This window comes from Citrus sinensis, chromosome 1 (genome assembly GCF_022201045.2).
Source record: "Citrus sinensis cultivar Valencia sweet orange chromosome 1, DVS_A1.0, whole genome shotgun sequence".
In the NCBI taxonomy this organism is placed as follows: Eukaryota; Viridiplantae; Streptophyta; class Magnoliopsida; order Sapindales; family Rutaceae; genus Citrus; species Citrus sinensis.
The window spans coordinates 22,540,179-22,563,701 of NC_068556.1; the positions used below are offsets into that span (position 1 = coordinate 22,540,179).

At 35.6% G+C, this 23,523-nt stretch overlaps 2 protein-coding genes across 8 annotated transcripts; both read left to right on the forward strand.

The window, feature by feature from the left end:
• Positions 1-1,082: 1,082 nt before the first annotated feature.
• Positions 1,083-16,472, forward strand: LOC102621239 (uncharacterized). 5 transcript variants are annotated; one of them, XM_025092388.2, is made up of 4 exons: positions 1,083-1,242; positions 1,901-1,998; positions 15,645-15,737; positions 16,127-16,472. In XM_025092388.2, exon 4 carries the CDS (start codon positions 16,179-16,181, stop codon positions 16,350-16,352), a length of 174 nt encoding a protein of 57 aa, XP_024948156.1. In that variant the 5' UTR covers positions 1,083-1,242; positions 1,901-1,998; positions 15,645-15,737; positions 16,127-16,178; the 3' UTR covers positions 16,353-16,472. The 5 variants fall into 5 exon arrangements, with proteins under 5 accessions (XP_024948156.1, XP_052297991.1, XP_024948157.1 ...); XM_025092389.2 differs by having other exon boundaries at positions 1,084-1,242; positions 16,130-16,472; XM_025092387.2 differs by having other exon boundaries at positions 1,085-1,242; positions 16,178-16,472.
• A 2,410-nt stretch (positions 16,473-18,882) lies between these two features.
• On the forward strand, positions 18,883-23,196 carry LOC102620503 (probable 1-deoxy-D-xylulose-5-phosphate synthase, chloroplastic). 3 transcript variants are annotated; one of them, XM_025092138.2, is made up of 11 exons: positions 18,883-19,146; positions 19,266-19,411; positions 19,651-19,779; positions 19,884-20,048; positions 20,176-20,326; positions 20,800-21,071; positions 21,169-21,442; positions 21,542-21,849; positions 21,968-22,249; positions 22,351-22,635; positions 22,834-23,196. In XM_025092138.2, exons 2-11 carry the CDS (start codon positions 19,271-19,273, stop codon positions 22,990-22,992), a joined length of 2,166 nt encoding a protein of 721 aa, XP_024947906.1. In that variant the 5' UTR covers positions 18,883-19,146; positions 19,266-19,270; the 3' UTR covers positions 22,993-23,196. The 3 variants fall into 3 exon arrangements, with proteins under 3 accessions (XP_024947906.1, XP_006489186.1, XP_006489187.1); XM_006489124.4 differs by having other exon boundaries at positions 18,885-19,146; positions 19,645-19,779; XM_006489123.4 differs by having other exon boundaries at positions 18,884-19,411; positions 19,645-19,779.
• Positions 23,197-23,523: the final 327 nt, after the last annotated feature.

The following is a 23,523-nucleotide window of genomic DNA, read 5'->3' on the forward strand; positions in this document are numbered from 1 at the left end:
ATGGTAATGGGGCAGATATGGGTTGGATCTATTATGTTCCATATCCAAATCCATAATAAAAATCAAAATCTGTATCTGCTCCAGATCCGTCATAAATTCATATTTTTCGCTTCATATCCAGATCCAAAAAAGAAATAAATATCTATATCTGCTCCAAATTCGAAAAAAATAAAAATCCAAATATATTCTAGATCTGTCATGAATTCTAAAACTCAGCAATTAAAAAGTAATAATTTTTTAGAATGAAAATTGAAGACTGAAATGTATTGATAACAAATAAATTATATAATTTTTCTCAAAAATATAATAAATATTGTAACTTATACTTTTACAATAACAAATAAGAAAGATAATAAAATATCATTTAAAAGTAATTGTAAGAGTAAAATCAATATAATATTCTATTGTCTTCTTTATCATTCTAATATCCACGACACATCGATCCTTATTCCTATAACATTAGATAATGACATATAAATTAAATATGATTTATATTCAGTCCTTTATTATTTTTGTTATGACCATATTTGAATAAATATATGAATAATTATATTCCTTAAAAATTATTTGGCCAATATAATAAAATAAATTACTAGGTTGTATTACTTGGCTTACAATTTGAATATTGCATGTACATACTTTGGGCCTGACTGAAATTTAAATTTACAAAACTAACATTTAAGTTTTAAGAGTTTAAATACATGGTAAATACCACTAATATGCTATGAATAAAATTTATTATCATTATAATTCCACAATTATTAAGAAATTTTTAAAATTAAATTAAATTAAAAGATAGGTGGATATGGATATGGATTTAGATATTAAGATAGATGCAAACCTGCTCCAGATCAGTCTTAGATCCGCATATCAATATCCAAATCCGATCCAAATTCATTTTAAACCGACCCAAATTCGATCCGATTAGATTTGAATCACGTGGATCTTAGGTAAGATCCAATCCATTGCCATCCCTACTCATAGTCATCGCCATCATCCGGTTAACAAACAACAACTTAAGTCTTAAGATGACTGAAATGCTCTTATCAAAGAAATTGCTGCCGTCGTTTATAACCCTATGACATTTTTAAATTTTCCATTTTACTCTTACTTAAAATTTAAAAGCTGCCTGAAACCCTCAAATATTTTCTCTCTCACGATTTCTCTCTATCCAGCAGCGCCGCGCCCTCTTCGATATTCATCCCCTTTTCCCAGCCTCTGCCGTAGATTCACCTCCCTCGGGTATGCTTCTCGTATTTCTTTTCATTCAATTTTTATTTGGATTATTAAAAATTGCATGTAAGATTAGACGAATAATGTAAAGAAAAAAAAAAAATACTGGATCGTATGTTGTTTCAGCACAAATTAGGTGTAATTATTGATCAATTATCTTCAGGTAGCTCGTGTTTGCATGGAGTTTCTAGATAGTATGAATAAGAGTAAGGAGCAAGGGTTCTTATTATGTTTCCTCTGAATGTTTCATGCGAGGGAGAAACAATAATGAGAGTTTAGAGCGAATTGGATTAGCACTTTCAGTTAGTTGGAGGAATTTGTATATTATCTATTTGTAATTGTACTGAATAATTTTTGCATTGCATATATGATTTTTTGTTAGATCTTTTACGATGATTGAATCTTCTGTGTTAGTTCCAGATACCAAAGTTCGTAACCAGCATGTCAGCATGTAAGCTGAGTCATGTCACTAAAACAGATTTTCATGCATAGATGTCCAGACTTGGATCTTTCTCACAGCAGCAAAATTACATATATTTAACTGCTTTTCTCTCTTGATTTCTTTTTGTCCCTTGTTTTGGCCTTTAATCTGGGTTAACTATTAATTCCGGTATTTATTATTTTTTCTTAGTTTTAATTTTCTGGTTTTACCATTCATTGTCTACAGTTTTACAAAGTTCAAGTTGATATACAATCACTAGAAGGGATCACCACTACCCGGGGATATTACGAAGATTTAGTAACTTCTTAGATTTACTTTCAGAAGTAAGTGGGCATTTCATTTGTGGCGCCTAACTATGGCCAATAGGCCGTGCTGGCAACTGTCGGTCCACAAGGGCTCGTGGGCCGACACGGCACGAGCGGGCTCGTGCCCAGAAAAAGCCCACCAACTTTGTTTTTTTTTTAGCATGCTTAAAAAAACCACGTGCCTAGCGTGCTTTATTCAAGCCCACGTGTCTGACGTGCTTTTTTAAACCTACCAACATAATAATAATAATAGTAATAATAATAATAATAATATTCACAATCATAATCATATTAATTTTTATTAAGAGAGCAATTAACATTTTATTATTAGTTTATCACAATTTCACAACTATATATTTTATTTCACAATAATCAATCATAATTCATAACACAACAATACATAAATTTAATTACATTTAATTCCATAGATCATAATAATAATTAATTAAAATTACAAATACAATCCTCGAATAATCATTACAATAAGTCATAACTACGAAATATTAATATAACAAATCATAGGTCACAACTTACAAGTTACAACTACAAAACACGAACTACGATCAATTGACGAATAACAAGTACGAAAAAAACATTTATTAATCACAACTATGGATACGGGAAACGAGCAAGGTTAATTCTATCTCAGCTGGTGGCGAGCTAAACAATTTAACACGTGCCGACGTAAACCCAAGGTGCCATGGCTGTTTGAATAAATAACTTCTCGATGACAATAGTTGCACCTTAAGATCATCCGCTTGTAAGGACGATGCAAACTATTATCTATTATTTCCTCCCTTATTGTAGTAAAATTTTGAAAAAGCTCATTTAAAAAACGACTTTTGGGCTGATTTAGCCTAGCGTTTTGTTGAGGTCCAACTACATCAACACCGTATTCTTGAGGGTGTTAAGGTTCTTCTGCATTCATATTATGTTGCTGCGGATTCATAATGATTTTGGCTTTTAGAATATTGGAAAGTTTGAGGAAAAAGAAGAAGAATTGTGAAGCATCATAGCATAATGGCGTGTATATATAATATTAGATAGTAATAAAAAGACAAAAATTAATTTTATTTACTTTGTTGGTGGGAGTAAAAAGAGTAAGTAAAAAAATATTTAGTGAAATATAAATATAGCCGTGAGGCAAGTGCTTGGTTGGCAACTTGGCATGTGGGAAAAAAAATCTTAAATTATTTAAAAATCTGCAATTTGCATGTCTGCATGTGTACTATATGACAAGTTGACAACTACCGTTTTGAAAATTTGAGTTGAGAATTTAAATTCAAAGAAATAAAGTACTCTACATAATGAATGCAAGCTCCTCCCGTACTACTAGTTTACTATTATAATATTATCTCATCAACACACTTGTGATATGATTTATTAACATTGTGATAGTTGTGTGATTCTCTTGTAACAATGAACCATAATTTTTTTTTAATTTAATATGTTGTTTTGAAAAAAAATTAATTACAAAAATTATTTTAAAAAATAAATAACGGTGCACTTAGAAAATAATTTTTTCTAATTATTAAATAATTAAAAAATTCTAAATTAATTTTATTACTCACCCAGCGGATAAAAATTTTTTTGAATTAATTGAATTAAAAAAAATTTCTGAATTAATTGAAATACTCACCCAACGGACAAATGTTTTTTTGAATTAACAGTAAAATTGATATGACTACTCAATTTTACAATATAAACAGTCGGGCTCTAATTATCAATTAATGTTTTCTGATTTTTAATGACAAAATTTTTAAATCAATTTCATATTTTCATTATTCACCCAACGGACAAAAAAAAAACTGAATTAATTGAATAAAAAAATTTCTGCATTAATTGAATTAACAATAAAGTTGATATGCCTTTCCAAAAAAAAAAAACAATAAAGTTGATAGACTTGACTAGTCAATTTCACTTTCACAGCATGGGCATTCATGACTCAACAATTAGACTTGACTAGCTTACAGAATTTGTAAGCTACAGATTGCAGCATCAGCCGTTGGATGTGGAGTGAGAAACTAAACAATAGACAATCGAATGGTGGGAATGGGATGACGGGAGATGTTTGTTACAGTCTTGCAAAATCGATACCATAGAGTCATAGACAGATCCCTCAACAATTAATTTTTAATAATAAAAAATTCTAAATTAAATCAATTACTCACCTTACAATTCCAAGTTTCCAATGGACAAATGAATGATAAAATATAACTGTTTAATTTGCTGTAGCCTTGCAGAGTTGCAGGAAGTTTTGTAGTTGTAAACTTGTAGGTTTGCAGCATGTTTGCCCGTTTTTTACTGTTAAAATATTTATTTTTTTATTTGCCCGTTTCTAACCGTTAATATGTTTACTTTTTTATTCTATTTAAACGATTAAATTATTTTCGAATTCATCTCACATTCTCACTTCTCAATTTCTAATTCTTTATCTCCTCGTTATCTCTCTTATCTCATCAGTCATCTCTAGTTTCTGCTTGCCCAATCTTTTTTGCTACAATTCCAGTGCCTTTATTTACCAAAACACTAATTATATAAAATGTCTCACTCTCATTTCGAGTTAGATGAGAATTTTAATTTTGTTGAAGAGGGAGAGGAAGTTGCAAATGAAGAAATTGCTGCACCAGAATTTGATCCAAGTAATATATTTATTGTCCCACCTGAACGATCGTCTCCTACTTCTCAAGCAAGTCACGAAATGCAAGCAATTTTTTTTCCAACCTCCATTTACCATTAATCTCATGTATAGAGTGCGAAGTCACATAAAAATAACCAACCATATTAATACCAGTCCAACAATCAGAAGAAATTGAAATAACACCATTAAAATTGATAAAAGTATTAATTAAAAGTTTTTTCATGTCATGGAAAATTTTAGTTAAATCACATTTTAATGTATTTCTAGGCACTTTCTTAAGTTGAGGTTCAACTGCCGGTCCTACTTCTTCAACTGCCGGTCCTACTACTACCTCCAAATGACAAAGAACATCGATTGTTTGGTTATGTTTTACTTTGAAAAAACGTCAAAACAAAAAAGGTGAAATGGTGGATCAAGCAATGTGCAAATATTGTTAATCTGCTTTAAGTGCCAAAAGCAATGGTGGAACTGGACATCTTAGACGACATATGGAAACTTGTCAGACAAAACACGTGCCACAAGACCCAACACAAACCCAACTCTCACAATATGGTTCTGGATCTTCTGGTATAACATCATTCAGATATTCACAACAGAACATGCAAGAAGGATTGACTCGGTATATTGCTGCAGCAGAACAACCTTTAACATTATCAGAAGATGAACGTCTAATAAATTTTTTGCAAAGGTATGTTCAACCTCAACTTAAGAAAGTGCCTAGAAATACATTAAAACGTGATTTAACTAAAATTTTCCATGACATGAAAAAACTTTTAATTAATACTTTTATCAATTTTAATGGTGTTATTTCAATTTCTTCTGATTGTTGGACTGGTATTAATATGGTTGGTTATTTTTATGTGACTTCGCACTCTATACATGAGATTAATGGTAAATGGAGGTTGGAAAAAAAATTGCTTGCATTTCGTGAATTAGAATATCCTCACATTGGTTCAGTAATTTATGCAGCTATAATGTCTGTTTTAAGAGAATATGAAATTACTGATAAATTATTTAGCATATCATTTGATAATGCATCTGCCAATACAGCGGTAATTGATATGTTTTTGCGGAATATTTCTACTCTCATGCCTGCACGTGGTTCAAAATTTTTTCATGTGAGATATGTGTGTTATATTATTAATTTAATTGTTCAAGCTGGTATGACTCATATAAATCATTATTTAGAAAAAAATTAGAGCATCCATTTTATATATTAGAGCACCTTCAAGACGTCAACAATTTTTGGAGACATTGAAAATTTTTTGATTGAAAAGAAGAAAATTCAACCTTGACATGAAAGTTCGTTGGAATTCTACGTATTTAATGTTGCTTTCTTGTCAAAACTATTCTGAAGCAATTTTTAGTTTTTACAATGAGAGAATGAATGATCAAGATTATCATATCACTGATTATGATTGGAATGTTGCATTTAAATTTATGGATTTTTTAAAAGTATTTTATGATGCTACTCTTGCATGTTCTACTGTTTATGAGCCTACTTCATGTAGAGTGTTAATGCACTTGTACAATATAAGTTATACTTTTAAGACTTTTAGAGAGAATATTATGTTTAAAAATATTTGTGATACCATGGAGGAAAAATTCCAAAAATATTGGAAAGATATTCCCCACCTATTTATTTTGGCAGCAGTGTTGGATCCTACAATCAAGGAAGTTGGTGCAAAACTTTTAGTTGAGGGTATTAGTGAAAATTTACAAACCGGACTTGATACAAATTTTGATACAATTATGTCCTCTATGCATGAACTTTTTAATTTTTATCGAAATAAATTCGGATCAAGCAATACATATTCTAATGTTCAACAACCATCGACTTCTTATAAAAATCCAGCTCACCTTTTGTTACTCAAAGGTAAGGGTGTTGCCTCTAGTATTGATACTAATCGTAATGAATTGCAAAGATATTGTTCTGCCAATCTTGAAGATTTAGCAACTCCTTCACAATTGCAAAACTTTGATATTTTAGATTTTTGGACGGGTAAGACATCTTTTTTCCCTATATTATCCATTATGGCCCGTGATCTACTAACCCCTCTAGCTTCAACTGTAGCATCAGAATCAGCTTTTAGTACAGGTGACAGAGTTCTAGATGAACATTGGTCAAGATTGTCATCAGAGACATTAGACTCTTTGTTGTGTTTGAAAGATTGGGAAGATGCTGAACGCCGAGTGCAACAAGACTGGCAAAATGCTTTAATTAAACAAATTGAGAGTTTGAATGTTGATCAAGATGAAGTGGATCTAGATTATGCAGAGTACTGAACATTGAAGCCACTTCCAAAGACTAGAGATTTTTTTTTCTTGTAACTTTTTGAAACAATTTTTATTAGTGACTAGTGAGAATGTTGTAAATTTGCAAATGATAGATGGTTCAGTAGGTGCCAACCTAGTTGGGATGTACTGTTAACTGTAGTGATGCAAATTACACCTAATTTTATTTGAATTTCTAATATTATAATTGTACTTTAACTTCATTTAATGAAAATGTAATTTTTAATTTATCATAATTTTTCTTGTGTATAAAATGGAAAATATTTCATTCACAAATGAAACGTATCTCTATTAAATATTAACTAAGTTATGATTTAATATTAATATGAAAAATATTTCATATGAAAAATATTTCATATGAAAAATATTTTATTATTAATTTTGTAAAAAAAATTATTTTTTATTTATAATTTATAAATTTATGATATTTATAATCTTATTTATTAAAATCATGATATTTAGTTATTTACTTATTCATTTAATAAATTATAAACATAAATAAATAATTAAATAAATATAATAAATAAAATTAAATATCATAAATAACATTATTCATTTAATAAATATCATAAATAAAATTATGATATTTATAATTTTATTTATTAAAATCATGATATTTACTTATTCATTTAATAAATTATAAACATAAAATATTAGAATATTTATTTAAACTAAGATTTAATGATTTAAATTAATTTTTAAAAGTCTATGCTAAAAAATATATTAAAACATTTAATTTCATGATATTGTACTTTAATTTCATAACATTTTATATTTACTTTTTGTTAAAAAAATTTACTTAGATATATTTTGGCCCACGTGCTATTAATGGCTCACGGGCCGCGTGCTAGCCCACTAATGAACTGTGCTTATTACGTGCTTTTTCGCGTGCCGTGCTTTGACCCATCTCTAATCGTGCCGTGCTTTAAGGTCCGCGTGCCTAAAATTCTAGGCCCGGCACGGCCCACGTGCCTCACCAAAACGTGCTCGTGCCGTGCCGTACGGACACGTGCCATGCCTGTGTTGTGCCACGTGCCGTGATACCAGTTAAGAGTGTACGTGGCGTTGTTATACCAGAACTACAACAGTTAAAACTGTACTTTGGACCAGTAGTCCGCAAGCTCGGGTTTCCAGCCGATATACCTCTGTAATCAAAAACCTTTAAAACATTTTTTTCTCAGGTTATACAACCCAAAACAGACTTCTCTTTAGTCTAAAACAGGGTACCAAACCAGATAAGAAATGATCAAAAGTTTTCTGATGCACAGGATCCTTACTAGAAGGCAAGTGCAGAGCATACTTCCTTAGGTTTTCAAAATGAACAAATTTAATCCTTTATTCTTTTTCTTTCTTAGAACTTCATTTGCAGAGAGAGAGAAGAGGTTTAGGGATTCATGGAAGAAAACACACGATTTTTTGTCTTGGAAATTTTTTTCTTATTATTCTTCTTCTTTTTCTCCTATCTTACAAGCAAGGGGAGAGTCCTTTATATAGAGGAGGACTCTTGAGAAGATAGGACATGACCCCTATCTTTTACATAATGGCACAACTTTAATTATTACAAAAGACAAAAGTGCTTTAATAATTAAAGCATGACTTTGACAAAAGCAAAAGCAAAAGCTTAAAGTAAAAGCAAACTTTAATAATTATGCAAGCATAAAGCGAAACATCATTATGACAACAAGACAAACCACTTTATGGAAAGCAACAAGACAAATAACTTTATGGAGAGCGGAGGTTCATGTACTCGTCTTCGGATGAGCTTTCTGTCTCATATGGGTTGTCAGGGTTGCTTTTTGGGAAAAAGGTCTTGGAGAGCTTTGGATGCTTACAGTGGGGACCACGGCAAGGTGGATAAGGGCAATTATAGTCTCTAGGAGTACACTTTGGAGTATACTTAGGGGAAGTTTGGGTAGCTTTGTCAAGTTTGGATGGTTGAGCTGGTCGTTTGGAAGATTGGGTTGAGGGTCCTGGTTCAGAGGGGCCAGGTTCATCCATTGTTGGTTGGGGAAACTGGTGAAGGTGTTGGCTCAGAGGGAGAAATGCATCCCATGGGTCTTGGGAATCCTGGAACAAGAAATCAGTGTAGTCTGGTTTTTCTTCTTTGATGATGATACCTGCAGACGTTGGTTTGGATATGGCGGATGGAGTGGGGATCATGAGGAGGTCATGTTGTGGACCTAAGGAGGTGTGGGAGATATCTTTAAGTGGCGGAGGTTGGTGGTTCAGTTGGCAAAGGTAGTTGTGCAGGACATCTTGTATGTCATTTTCAATTACAGCTATATGTGGGGCAGTGAACCATTCATATACCTGGTCTTGAGTCCAAAAGAGTTTGGTGTCTGAGTGTTGGAAGTATGGCCTGTGAATAATAAAGACTGATGTGAACAGTGGTGCTTCAGGGGCAGGCATACGATCAAGGTTGTAAATTTCTGACAGTTGTTGCAGCTTCTTTCTCCACCATGGTATGGGGGAGAACCATTCAAGTAATGTCCAGGTAAGAGAGGTGGCATTGTCTGGATTAAGGAGATGCTCCAAAGTAGGAGAAATAAGAAGGATTAGTTTGGTGGCATAAAGGACTGTTAGGCACCAGATGTACCATAACACATCTTCAGTGGTTTCTCTGGTTGGATCAAGGGTTAAACCTGTAAGGAACAGATTTTCTGGGTGGAAAGTGGAAAAAGGAAAAGGGTCTGTGACAAGGTAGGCTTTCATGAAAAAGCGAAAGAGAGTTTTTCTAGCAAATTCTTGGATGGCAAAAACAGAGGAGAAGGTTTTGTTGAAGGGAAAAGTTTTCTTGGTGAGAGCTTCTGGAGGTAGTGAGGTAGCCATGGAGATAATTGGAAAATGGTAGGTGGTAGAAAACATAGTGAGAGGGTTTTCTGGTTTGGAGAGTCTGGAGAGCATATCAGGGATGGGGTTCTGGGATCCCTTTATATGCTTGACTGAAAAGTCATATTTGGAAAACCAATCTTTTAACCTGAGTAACATTTTGTCGGGAACAGTTTTACCTTTGAAATGAAAGATATTGGGGAAGGCTGAGCTGTCCATTCGGATGAGAAAATGGTGTCCAATCAAATGATACTCAAACTTTTTGATGTCATTCTTTACCGCTAAGATTTCTTTGAACACGCTATGGTAGTGCTTCTGTGTGTCAGAAAAATGTCCACTAGCGTAAGCGATAAAGTTTTCTTTTCCATTGATTTCTTCAAGGAGTATGGCACCCCATGATTCATCACTTGCGTCTGTCTGTAGGATGCGCTTGCCATCTGCAATCAACTTTAAAGGAGGCGGATTTTGCGCAATCTGCTTTAGGGTAGTGACAGCAAATGTGTGGTCAGCATTCCATTCTGGGGGCTTCTTTTTCAATAAAGCCGAGAGATGGTGAGTGTAATGATCCACGTGGGGGATGAAATCACGAATGTAGTTGATGATGCCGAGAAACTGTTGAATTTGCCTTTTGGAAAGTTGCTGATCTGGAAAGTGAAGCAATTCTTGGGCAATGTGCTTTCCTGGCTGGTAGTGTCCATCTTTTATGATCATATCAAGGAATTCAACATTATCTGTAGCAATGATGCTTTTCTTGGCCGATAACATAATTCCATGACTTTGGAGAATATTATAGAATTGAGTTAACAGCTGGCGATGTTCATCATGTGAGCCTGAAAAAAGTAAGATATCATCAATATAAATCAATGCATGATGCAAAATGGGTTGGAAGATTTGGACCATGGATTTTTGGAAAATGGATGGGGCAGTTTTGAGACCAAAGGGTAGGACGGTCCATTGAAAATGGGCATTGGGAATACAAAAAGCGGTTTTGTAGCGTTCGGAGGGTTCAATGCCTAGTTGCCAAAAACCTGATTTTAAATCAAATTTTGAAAAGATCTGGGCAGTTTTGAGAAAAGTGAACATGCTTTGTCGACGAGGTAGTGGGAATTTGTCATCTTGTAAAAACATGTTTAATGGCTGGTAGTCAATGACTAGGTGTTTCTTTCCTCGGACAATTTCGGAATGTTTTTCAACATAAAAGGCTTGGCAAGCCCATTGAGAACTTGTGGGCTCAATTAAACCTTGGGCTAACAACTGTGACCATTCTTGTTGGGCTAGGAGTAAGTCAGAAGGACTCATTCCTGGATGAGTAGCTTTGGTTGGGTTAATATCTTCATTGAGTTTGAAGGGTAACTTAATGAAGAAAGACTTATTTTTCCACAAAGGATTTGAATGGGTGAACTCAGAATAGGACTTTGGACAGAAACTCAAAAGTTTGGTTGAAATATCCTGGTAAGACTGGGGAGTTTCAGACAAATTGTAGAGTTTCAGAATGTCTGTGAATGGTTTGAACATGGACTTGACTCGGATTCCAGTGGGAATGATTTGGAGGTGTTTGATTTGGTGAAGGATGTCAAATCCTAACAAGATATCCTTATTAGGAAGAGTTGAACCAATAACTTTGGTCCAAATGACACAATTTGGGAAGATTTGAATACCAATAGGTTTTTTGGTAATCAAAGAGGTGGTAAAGAGTTTGCCATTGACAGCTTTGAAATGTTCTTAAGACTGGGTCCAATATTCTGATGGAAGAATATGGGGGTTTAACATGCTGCGTTGGGCGCCAGTATCTATAAGACCAATTGCTGGAATGGGCCTTTGAAATTTTGAGGGCAAGATCTGGAGTTTGATGGATGGGATAGGAATTGTAGTATCAAGGGAGAGTAACTATTGGTGGAAAATCACTTGACATCGGTCACTGTCTGAATCAGAGGAATTCTGTAGTGCGAACACTGTTTCATCATTGGGCTCATCTTGTTCAGAGAAATAGAATTCCAGTTCATCTTTGGCAGGGGAGTAGGCTGTAGTTGCTTGAAGATGCTCAACTAACCGGATGGATTTTTCTCTTTTGTTGGGGCAATCTTTGGCATAGTGGCATTTTCTCTTGCAGATGAAACATCTGCTTGATTGCTTTCGTTTGAATTCTCTAGAGGAGGAAGATTTCTTTCTGAAGAATCGGTAGGGCTTTCGGGATCTGCGAGGCTTGGAGGAAAATTCTGGAGATTTGAATTTCTGAAAATGCCGTTTTTTCTTTGAACTGCAATCGCAATCCTTTTTCTTGTGGCATTTGATCTGCAAATAAGGCTTTTTGCAAGCACTTCGGAAAGGTTCTTTGTCTTTCAACAGTTTTTTGAAAAACTGTTTTTGCTCGCAAAGTTTGTCAAGACAAGTTTTGGCAAGCTGAAAGATTTTGCCAAGAGAGATGTTGTCTAGGGAAAGATTGGATGCTGTGAGTTGTCTCTGAATGTTGGGTTGGAGTTCTTCGGGAAGGGAAGCCAGAAAGACATGCTTTAATGTCGGCTCATTGAATCCATTAAGCTTATAGAACAGCAGGGACATCCGCTTATAATGGAAGTCAAGATCCTTAGCATTGAGGGAGCAGCATTTCATGTTGAGATAATCTCGTCTGGCAGCTTCAAAGACTGCAGAAGGGTCTCCAAGGAATTGATCATGAAGTACAGCAAGAACACTTGAGACTTCTGGGAGATCAACAAACTGTAGTTGGCGGTATTGTCCTAACGAATCAAACCAATCTCTTAGAGCACCCGTGAAATGAGTAGCAAATTCTCTAAGGACTGATTGAGTTGTTGCTCCTAGTCTTAGCATCTGGAGGTCAATCCAGGCAGACATTTCATTGAGTCGGTCACGCCATTTATGAGATGGAAGATCATCAAATGTGAACCATGGGCCATTTGACGATTTTTGGCTCGATGGATTGGTCTGGGTTGGAGGAGGTTGGTTTGTGGCAGAAGGTTCAGGCATTTCTTCTTCAACTTCGGAGGGAATATCAACATATGGTTCTGTATGAGAGGTTTGGCCTTGGGTAGGTTGATCAGGTTGAGCCATCATGATTTTGGTGATATCAGCATAGGACTTTTCAGAGTCACTGGTGGATACTGAAGATTCTGTATCAGTTTCAGTAGGGCTATCTGAAACAGCTGGATTTGAATCAGAAGTTTGATCGACTGTAGTAGATGAATGGGTGACTGTGTGAGCAGTAAATTGGTGCATGGGTTCTTTATCCTTGGATTGGGTAGGGACTGATAATGGAGCTAGTGGTGATGCCGGTGTAGAACTAGGAGATGGTTGGCCAGGGATGGTCAATGAGGAAGGATGAAGAGGTGCAGGGCGAGGCTGCGGTCTAGGTTTGGGTTTAGGTTTAGGTGGTGGAGGCAAAGGATTGTCTCTGAAAAGAGTATGAGTCATACCAAATAACTTGGAAGGGTCATACTGTTTAATAGGAGAAAGCATAGAGGCAAAAGGATGATAAGTTGGACCGATGGAAGGGATAGGAGGTGAAGTGGTGAAAAGGGTAGGTCTCTGTTTTTCAGATTCAATCTGGGCAAGTTCAGCTTTTAAGCGTCTGATTTCCCTTTCTTTTTGGTCAAATTCGGGGCCTGAGTAACGATGGGCAAGCATGGCTCGTAACTCAGAGTCAAGTTGAGAAATTCTGGACTGGAGGTTTTGGTAGATCTGCTGCATCTGTGCAGTGATAGAGTCAACTTTTGTCTCAATCTGTTCAATTCGCAAACTGATGTTCTCAACTTTTGAATTGAGATGCAACAAGGTATCATTTTGGGCCCTGGCATTTTGAGTTTGCCAGTTGAGGACTGATTCAAAAGGTTTAGGGGGCTCCAGGTGGCCAGTGGATGTAATAGGTGAAGGGATAAAGGGTTTTGACACAACATTTCGTTGGGGATCTGTGTGGGGTTCCAAAGAAGGAAAGGAAGAAGAGTAATCGGAAGAGGTAGAGGAAAACATCATACAAGCCAGTGGTTGGACGATAGGTGTTGAGTGTGAGAGGGGTGATGGAATCTCAGATTTGCAATGTTTGGCAATCCATTTGAGTTCTTTTCGGTAGATGGGTAATGGAGCCGGTGGAGGTGGAGGATCTGATGGTGGTTTGGGGTCACAGTGGTGACATGGGGCAGGAGGTTTTTTCTTTTTGGGTTTCTTTTTCCTTGTGGTTGCGTAATCATCGTCTTCTTCCCAATCATCCTAGCAGGGACAGTTTGGGTCACACATGCCGGAACCAGGGGCATCCCATAGGAAATGGCCATTGTGTTTGGCTGGATAAACAGGGTAACCTTCAGAATTAAACCTTGTAATGGGCAGATCTTTTTGGGCTGTCTGAACAGCTGTGATCATTGAGGAATGAGTAAAGGAGAGCCAAGGAGGCTCTTGTGGAGCACTTGGAGGTGGTTTAAAGGTCATTCTGACTGTTCCATCTTGTCTTCTTTCAAACATACTTTCGGATGTCTGAATGGGAGCTGTATTATTGTGGAACTGTTCATAGTTGGAGATCCATTCAAGAGGCATAAGCTTGATGAGCTCATGACGAGGAATTTATCGTGGGATCTGGATGATTGTCGGGATCTGGTCAGATTCTGCTAACACCATGAGGGTGTCAGAGTGGTGTTCTGGAGTGGGTAGATCCAAGGCATGATTTTGAAGCCTGTAGACCAGTTGGTGGTGTAAGGTAGCAATTTTGGCGGAAGAAATTTGGTCAGCACCTTGAATTTGGATTTGGACATTCAAGGTTGTGGGTAAGTTGGGATCTTGGAGAGAAAGGTTGAAGTTGGGATAGAAAGGTTGAAGTTGGGATAGAAAGTGAGTAAAACACTTCCTGCATGAAGGGTTGTAAGGATAGTGCCTATGACAGCATCTTGGTATTGTTTAAACCGGGTATCAAGCATAGCAAGGCGAGCTGTAACCGGTAATCCTTTTCTCCCATGAAGGGTAAGGATTAATCTGATGCCTCCAAGGTGGAGATGAGTGTAACCTTCTCGTTTCCAGTTGGAAATCAACTCTGAGGGTATTTCAAGAGTGACATATTGCTCAGCAGGGGTTGCTTGGAGTGAACACTGATCCAGGCGAGAAGACTGGATATATTCTTTAGGGTGAGGTCGTCGGGTGGATATAAGAGTACGGATACTGCGAGTAAAAGAACTGGGGCGTTTATATAGTTGGTAAGGGCTTATGAGAGGGTATGAAGATTCACTGATTTGGGCGGATTCAGGGATGTAGGAGTATTCTACAAGATTTTCAATTTTGTTGGCAGTATGAGAAGTGCAAGATTTTGGTAAGGAAAGAGTAGAAGAAAGAGTAACAGGAGTTGAAGGATTGGAAGATGAAGTAGAAGCCATGAATGAGAAATTCTCTCTGCGTGTGAAGTCTAATGAGCAAAACAGAATAAAGTCATAAATTATACCATTTTGAGCATGAAAACAAGAATTTAGAAAACAAGTTTCAAGGAACGGTATGGCTCTGATACCAGTCTAATGAGTAAATTAATTTTTTTACTTAGTTCCCGTACTTTTTAAAATTTTTTTCCCAGTTCAAGTAATCTTTTGCAATTATTATGCATATCCTGCAACTTTTAACCTTATTATTCTTATTGACCTAAAATTGAGTGCATCAAAACAATAGTAACCTAAAATGAGTCATCAAAACAATAATAAACTTAAAATTGTTTAAATTTACCGCTAAGGAAAGGTTTAGAATGGATAGGCGTGCTTTTAACTTAACTCTCAAAAGAGTCAAAGTTTAATATCGTAAGGGTATTTTGGTAACTTTAAAATGGTTACTTGACCTATTTGATATGGACGGGAAAACTTTTTATATTTTGTGAAAAAGTCAAATTTTGTTGCCCCTTTCTAATATTGTTTGTTTTACACAGATAAACCTAAAATAGTTCTCCTTTCTCTCAGTCTCAGTCGTTGTTTAGGTTTCTCTTTTCAATCTTTTCTACTCGCCGCTGCCTATTCTAACTGTAAGTTAATCAAACAAGAAATCCATTCAATTTTTTTATTACATTCATTTTATTATTCATGTGTATTTTTTTAATGCTTTGCAGATAACTGAAGCTAGATTTGGTCATGTTTCAGTTTTATTTTTTTATTTTTTAATTTGCACTTGAGATGTTCTTGACTTATTGATTTGATAATTCTAAACTTATGTCTAATCAGTTATCTTTGTTATTGCGGCATGATTTTGTTGCGTATTTAGATTGGTAATTTTTATGATAATATCTTTTGCAAATGAATTTAGACTCTGGTTAGAACTGACTTGTGGGAAATATATTTTTCTGTTTACATGTTAAATATATAATTCCAGTGATCTATGAATATTTTTTGTTTTGATCATTGTTTTATTTCCTAGAAGTATCTGTTAGTTCCAATTTTGATTGGTCTTCTCGGGTGTGAATTGAAGAATGGGGGACAAGAAGAAGACTTTCATGTTTGTGCGGCTTGTCTCAGCTGCTGGGACTGGATTTTTCTATGTCAAGAGGAAGAGTGCTAAGAAAGTCTTGGAGAAGCTCGAGTTCCGAAAATATGACCCGCGAGTGAATCGCCATGTTCTATTTACAGAGGCGAAAATGAAGTGACATACCTTGAGTGATTTTTTCTGTTCATCGACTCTTGACACTTGAATTAGTAGTATACTATTGCTGTTTTTGTGGACAATGCTTAACCTAGTAGAGCTCAATAAATATTTCTTTTGTGGATGCTGTGTCTTTTTCTTGTTTGATTGCTCTCTCTTACACACAGAAATTTGCTGTTATAAATATTTGATGGTCGGTTGGATATTACTTATCGTGTTTTTTAGATGTGGCTATGATGCAGTAATCATGTACTGTATTCTATATCAGCTATACTTTGCTGCTCACTGACAATTTTTTCACATTGGTTCCTACTGACCGTCGCTACCTAGTGAAGGTAGCATTCTTAAAGTGTTTTGTAAATGGAAAATATTGGTTTAAAGAAGAGATTTTAAAGAATGCATGTCCTGGTATTTCCTCTTTGATAGAAATTTTAAGTTTTAACTTCCAACTCTTTTTTTTGGGTAAATTTCTTGAAACTTTAATTTTATTCTGTTTTAAACCTCCTACCATGCTTCTGAAAACATCTTAGAAACTAATATCATTGTGAAATTGAACTCAATTTGAAAGGCAGGGTGAAAGAAACCACATCTGTAGTTTCTATTATTCCCAATTTTGCACTGTGATCCCTTCCTTCTGAATTACCATACAATGTTTTTAGTGACAGCTCGCTAAGCTCACAGAATGCACCTTTTTGCCTGTGAGTTTCATACTAACTGAGGTAGTAACATCCATCATGGCCATTCTTTTGCTTAAATGCTTCGTTTGCTTGTAGTTGGTGACAATTTTGTGCTACTTTGAACTCAATGCAAGAACTTGACTATCTATGCATATAATTTTGCCAGCAAACTGTTCTTGTAACCATTTGTGTCGTATTGTGGTTGTGTTTGATTCTGTCTACATTGCTCCATAGGGAAAAGAGAAGAAGATCAAAATGAAATTTGACAGACATGTGAAAGGCAAGCTTTGATGAGCTTTTCAGAAACGAGCAAAGCCTTAAAAGCCCTTTTAACAGCATTGGGTGTTACTGACTCCACTATATTCATTCAAACCCGACCCATATGATTATGGATTAGCCAGATAAGGAAAGAACCAGGTCATTTGAAACCAAATTGTTTATAAATAGTGTCTTTCTCTTTTATTTTAATTTGTGTATGAAGTTTGAACGCGTCGAACTGGAAAACGAGTAGATTATTCTTTGAATTTTAATCGTGCATGCCTTTCAAAAAATGTTTCACAAAACTGAGCAATTGCATAGAAAACAGAAACCAAATAAGGAAATGGAGGCGAGATAATCATTTTAAACCAATCATTTTGGTCAATAGCACTATTGAATTTGTTAACAATCGTTTTCACTTAGTTCTTTTGAAGTCAGAAATTTATCCCAACCCTAGCCTAGGATTTCATGAAAGGTACTTACAACCACCAAACCAAATGGAATCATACCAAATTCATTAAGTGTCAATGTAATGACTAGTGAAACAATCAAACTGAGTTAAGTATTGACTTGAGATTGCAGTTACTGATAAAATAATGAAATAAGTTACCGATCAAAAGAGTATTTTGATTTTTGATAAATTGTGTTAGTGTAGTTTTTATGAGTTTGAAAAGGAGAGTATGTATACTTGATAAATTTTATTCTAAAAGTGATGTTTTATTTTGTAATGATTAAAATAGATAGAAGTTTAAATAGTTTTTTATTTGTCTATTAGCACCTATGGAAAAGTAATACATTATTGACCTTTTGTTAAAATATTTAAATTATAATAGAAATTTAAATAATATGATGATGTGTATAATAAATTGCTTAAAAAAAAAAATCTTCTGCCTATTTTTAGAAGCTGATGCCAAAATAATAAAACATTGATGAAATAAGTCGTTTAAAAAAAATTTATCTAATACCATTGTTATCAAAACTTACAAAAGTAAGTTTCCTTATAGAATTTCAATCGAAATCTAAAACGGCACTTGGTGGATTTCGTGGCTACTTAAATGAGGACACGTGGCTACTTAAAAACACTGGCCTCAAGTGTAAAATCTCACCAAATTATTACCAACCAATGAGAAAACAGAACTACTCAGTTATAATAAACTCGGCCTTTGTCGAGTGGTCAGGGCTGCTGCTCTCCAAGTGTCGAACTTTCACAAATATATTATAGGGGTATTTCCTTTCTTAATTAAATTTAAGTGAAGATAATTTTTTTTTTTATTCAAATGTAAGGAATAGACATTCTTCGAATATTTATGAGGGTAAAATTTGGACAACGTTATATTAATATTGATATAAATTAATCCTAATAATAATCTAATTTATAAATATCAGTTATAATCTTATATAATATGAATTATAATTTAAACAATATTCTCATATAATTAAAAAAAAAAAAAAAAAAACTCAGCCCTACCAGATCTCACAACCATTTTAGGTTGCGGTACAATAATATCGCATATCTATCTAGCAATCTATCCACACGCGATCTCTATTGAAACGTGGCCCAATGAAAAATGACCTTCCAACTTTCTTTGGTTCCGAAAGAAAACATTTTTCCCGGTAAAAAAAAAGACACAGCTTCTGAATACGTAGGCCGAACAAACAAAAGCATTCAAATTTGTTGTGTCCTCTAAGAACTTCATCCTTTAACAGCCCCACTAAATTTCCCTTCAGCATTATCAACCACAAACGCGCATTCAGATTTCTTCCTTCATTTGTTTATTTTATTTTTTTAATATATTTAATATTTATATTCAACCTCTTCACTTCAGCGGCAGTCAGCACCAGCAAGCACTGAATACATTTACTGTGAGAAGAAGACTCACCAGTCACGAGCGTTTTTAATTATATACTAATTTTTCATCGTTAGCATATTATTCTTCACTGACTGCGTGATGTTTTCTTTTGTGGGTTCTTCTATGCAATAGCTGTTATGGCTCTCTCCGCATTCTCATTCCCGACTTATGTCAGCAAAGCAACCAATTCGGATCCCCACAAATCTTCTCCTGTTACTTCTCATTTCTTTGGAGCAGCTCTTTTTTCCCATTTCTCACAAAAGCTCGACAATCATCAGGTTTGCAAGTACCATTTTTTTTTTTTTAATTGAAGCAGAAGCTTTTGTTACGTGTATGTTGGTGTAGGAATAATCTTTTATTGGTTGTTGATGAAAAAGAGCCCACCAAGATGTTATTTTCATTTTATTGCTTGTTTGTTTGTTTGTTTCTTATTGATTTGGAATTTTGAGTTTCTGTCAAAATAAAATTTTCTGAAAGAAATGGGTGTTTTTTTTTTTTTTAATTTCATTAGATACAGCTCAAGAAAAGGCCAAATGGGGTTTGTGCATCACTTTCAGAAAGAGGAGAGTATCACTCACAAAGACCACCAACACCTCTCTTGGACACCATAAACTATCCAATTCACATGAAAAATCTATCCATCAGGGTACTTAAACTCTAAAGAATACAATTCATATCTCTTTTACGTACCAAAAAACTTATTTCTTTATATTTTATACGTGTGAACCTTTGTACTTGCCATGAATTTAGGAGCTGAAGCAACTGGCAGATGAGTTGCGGGCCGATGTCATATTCAATGTTTCAAAAACCGGGGGTCACTTGGGCTCAAGTCTTGGTGTGATTGAGCTTACCGTGGCCCTTCATTATGTTTTCAATGCTCCCAAAGACCGGATACTGTGGGATGTCGGTCATCAGGTTCAGTTTTCACTTTCCCCGTTTCCTTCTTTTGTTGCCTTGTGTAGAGGGTGGAGAGACTTGTTTACAGTTAGCAAAACCGGAAGACAGTTGTTCTTACTTTGATTGTGTTATCATTCATTTGCAGACTTACCCTCATAAAATCTTGACTGGGAGAAGGGATAAGATGCATACAATGAGGCAAACAGATGGCCTTTCTGGATTCACTAAAAGGTCTGAGAGTGAATATGATTGCTTTGGAACTGGCCACAGTTCTACTAGTATCTCTGCCGGATTGGGTAATAATCTGTCCCCTTCAAACTGGTGAAATAAGCTAATGTTATTAGAACAAGATCGTGTATTGGACTTGAATAAGATCTCAGATTTCCTAGTTTAGTGTATTGTAGGTGCCATAGTCTTAACAGATTCTTTCGTTAACTCCCTCTACTATTCTGTTCAAAAAGTTTGTAATTCTCTTTAAAATAATAATAATAATAATAAAATTTTAGTTTTTAACTAAATGACAGGGATACGGCCCCATTTATTCATTAATTACCTGATAGGGGAGATTTATGTTTTAGTAAAAGAAGATTTAGTATATCCTACCTAACTTCCAAATCGTGGAGAGTGGCAATTGAACATGATTTTATAGCAGATTTTCTTTTATTTCTTGGTTTCAGCTTTTTGTGTCCAGGTCTCATGGTACTATGGTTAATACCAGAGCTGTGGTTCAATTTATATGACATACTCTGAGATTCTTTTGGTTCCACAGGAATGGCTGTGGGTAGGGACCTTAAAGGAAGAAAGAATAATGTGGTTGCTGTTATTGGTGATGGTGCCATGACTGCAGGCCAAGCCTATGAAGCCATGAACAACGCTGGGTACCTAGATTCTGACATGATTGTTATTCTTAATGACAACAAGCAGGTTTCTTTACCCACTGCTACTCTAGATGGGCCCATACCACCTGTAGGTGCTTTGAGCAGTGCTCTCAGCAGATTGCAATCAAACAGGCCTCTCAGAGAACTCAGAGAGGTTGCAAAGGTGAGGAATACTGGACATTCTTTTGACCAATAGTGTAAAAACATCCTCAACACTAATTGAAATTGGAACTAATACACTGTGAATAATATAACTGCAGGGAGTTACCAAGCAAATAGGTGGGCCTATGCATGAACTGGCTGCAAAAGTTGACGAATATGCTCGTGGAATGATCAGTGGTTCTGGATCAACACTGTTTGAAGAGCTTGGACTCTATTATATCGGTCCTGTTGATGGTCACAATGTAGATGACCTTGTTGCCATTCTTGAAGAGGTTAAGAATACTAAAACAACAGGTCCAGTTCTGATTCATGTTGTCACTGAGAAAGGCAGAGGATATCCCTATGCTGAAAAGGCTGCGGACAAGTACCATGGTAAATTGTTTTCACAAATTTGAATACAAGACTATAGCATTGGATATGTTCATTATATAGTAAATAAGAGAATGATTTACACTTGATTTGATTTTGTAGGTGTGGCAAAGTTTGATCCGGCCACTGGAAAGCAATTCAAATCCAGTGCCAGGACCCAGTCTTATACAACATACTTTGCAGAGGCTTTGATTGCAGAAGCTGAGGTGGACAAAGATGTTGTTGCTATCCATGCTGCAATGGGAGGAGGAACAGGGCTGAATCTCTTCCTTCGCCGTTTCCCTACTAGATGCTTTGATGTTGGGATAGCAGAACAGCACGCTGTTACTTTTGCCGCTGGTCTGGCCTGTGAAGGCCTTAAACCTTTTTGTGCAATCTACTCTTCTTTCATGCAGAGGGCATACGACCAGGTAAGCCACTTGTTGCTTTCACTTTTATTCTGTTGATATCATATCACTCTGTAATAGTTGAGTTGAACTTGAGCTTAGAGTCCACTAAGAATGCTTTCTCTGGTTGTGTTTGCCGCAGGTGGTACATGATGTGGATTTGCAGAAGCTGCCTGTAAGATTTGCAATGGACAGAGCTGGACTTGTTGGAGCTGATGGTCCCACACATTGTGGGTCTTTTGATGTCACTTTTATGGCATGCCTTCCGAACATGGTGGTAATGGCTCCTTCTGATGAGGCAGAGCTTTTTCACATGGTTGCCACTGCTGCTGCTATAGATGACCGCCCTAGCTGTTTCCGTTACCCAAGAGGAAATGGGATTGGTGTTGAGCTGCCACCAGGAAACAAAGGCATTCCTCTTGAGGTAACCTTCGACTAAGTCTATAGTTGCTGATCGTGTAGCAAAGGAAAAACTCAAGAATGTAATATAACATAATTTCAATAATGCTTGTTATTTTCATGCAGGTTGGCAAAGGCAGGATACTGATTGAAGGTGAAAGAGTCGCACTCTTGGGCTATGGTACAGCCGTTCAGAGCTGTTTAGCTGCTTCTGCTTTATTGGAATCCAATGGGTTACGGCTGACTGTAGCTGATGCTCGATTCTGTAAACCACTGGATCATGCCCTCATTCGTAGCTTGGCAAAATCACATGAAGTTTTGATTACTGTGGAGGAAGGATCAATTGGGGGTTTTGGATCTCATGTTGTTCAGTTCCTCGCTCAGGATGGTCTTCTTGATGGCACAGTCAAGGTACGTTCAGAATCTTAATGCATTTTTCACTCGGGAAAGTGTGAAGAGTTTGAAATTTGGAAATGCTTGGAAATGACTTGATCAATCAATAAAACACTAAAAGTACTATGCCTTTTCATATATTGTTGGAAGTAAACAAGATTATGGATTGATTTAGCTACCGATTACTAAGTTGTGTGGTTGCATTATTCTTTGCAGTGGAGACCACTTGTACTCCCTGATCGATATATTGACCATGGATCACCTGCTGACCAGTTGGCTCAAGCTGGTCTTACACCATCTCACATTGCGGCAACAGTATTCAACATTCTTGGACAGACAAGGGAGGCTCTTGAGATAATGTCATTCAAAAGCTGAAGAATACACAATTATTGCCAATATTCTCCACAATGTACAAATATAAGAACTATAAGAAGTTGTATACATTTCAGCCTCGGCACTGTAGAAATTGCTTTTGTTAGCATTAGTTTATTTAGTTTACATCAACCACATCATTCAACTTCACCAGACACCAACTTGATTAGAAATCAAAGAGTACTTCATGATTAGAAGTTCAAAGCTCTTGAAATCTTCTCATCATGATTTTGTAGTTATGTTATAACTGCTAGTAAACAGAAAGCATATTACTACTTCACGTCCATGAGAAACACAGCAAGAATTATGAATCCTGTTGGCTAAGTAAGACTATACTGACTATTATTAACAGACTCTGCAATACTTCATTATGGTCTTCTAGATAACATGGTGGAGTATAATTATGTGACCAAGCAAAGTTTACTTAATCCTTTTACTATTAATTTCGGTCATAATTATGCGAAAATTTGTATATTTTTGCTCCAAGCCACCACTAAAAAGAGTCAGTGCAGCACTTTTAGCAAATATGGTTTA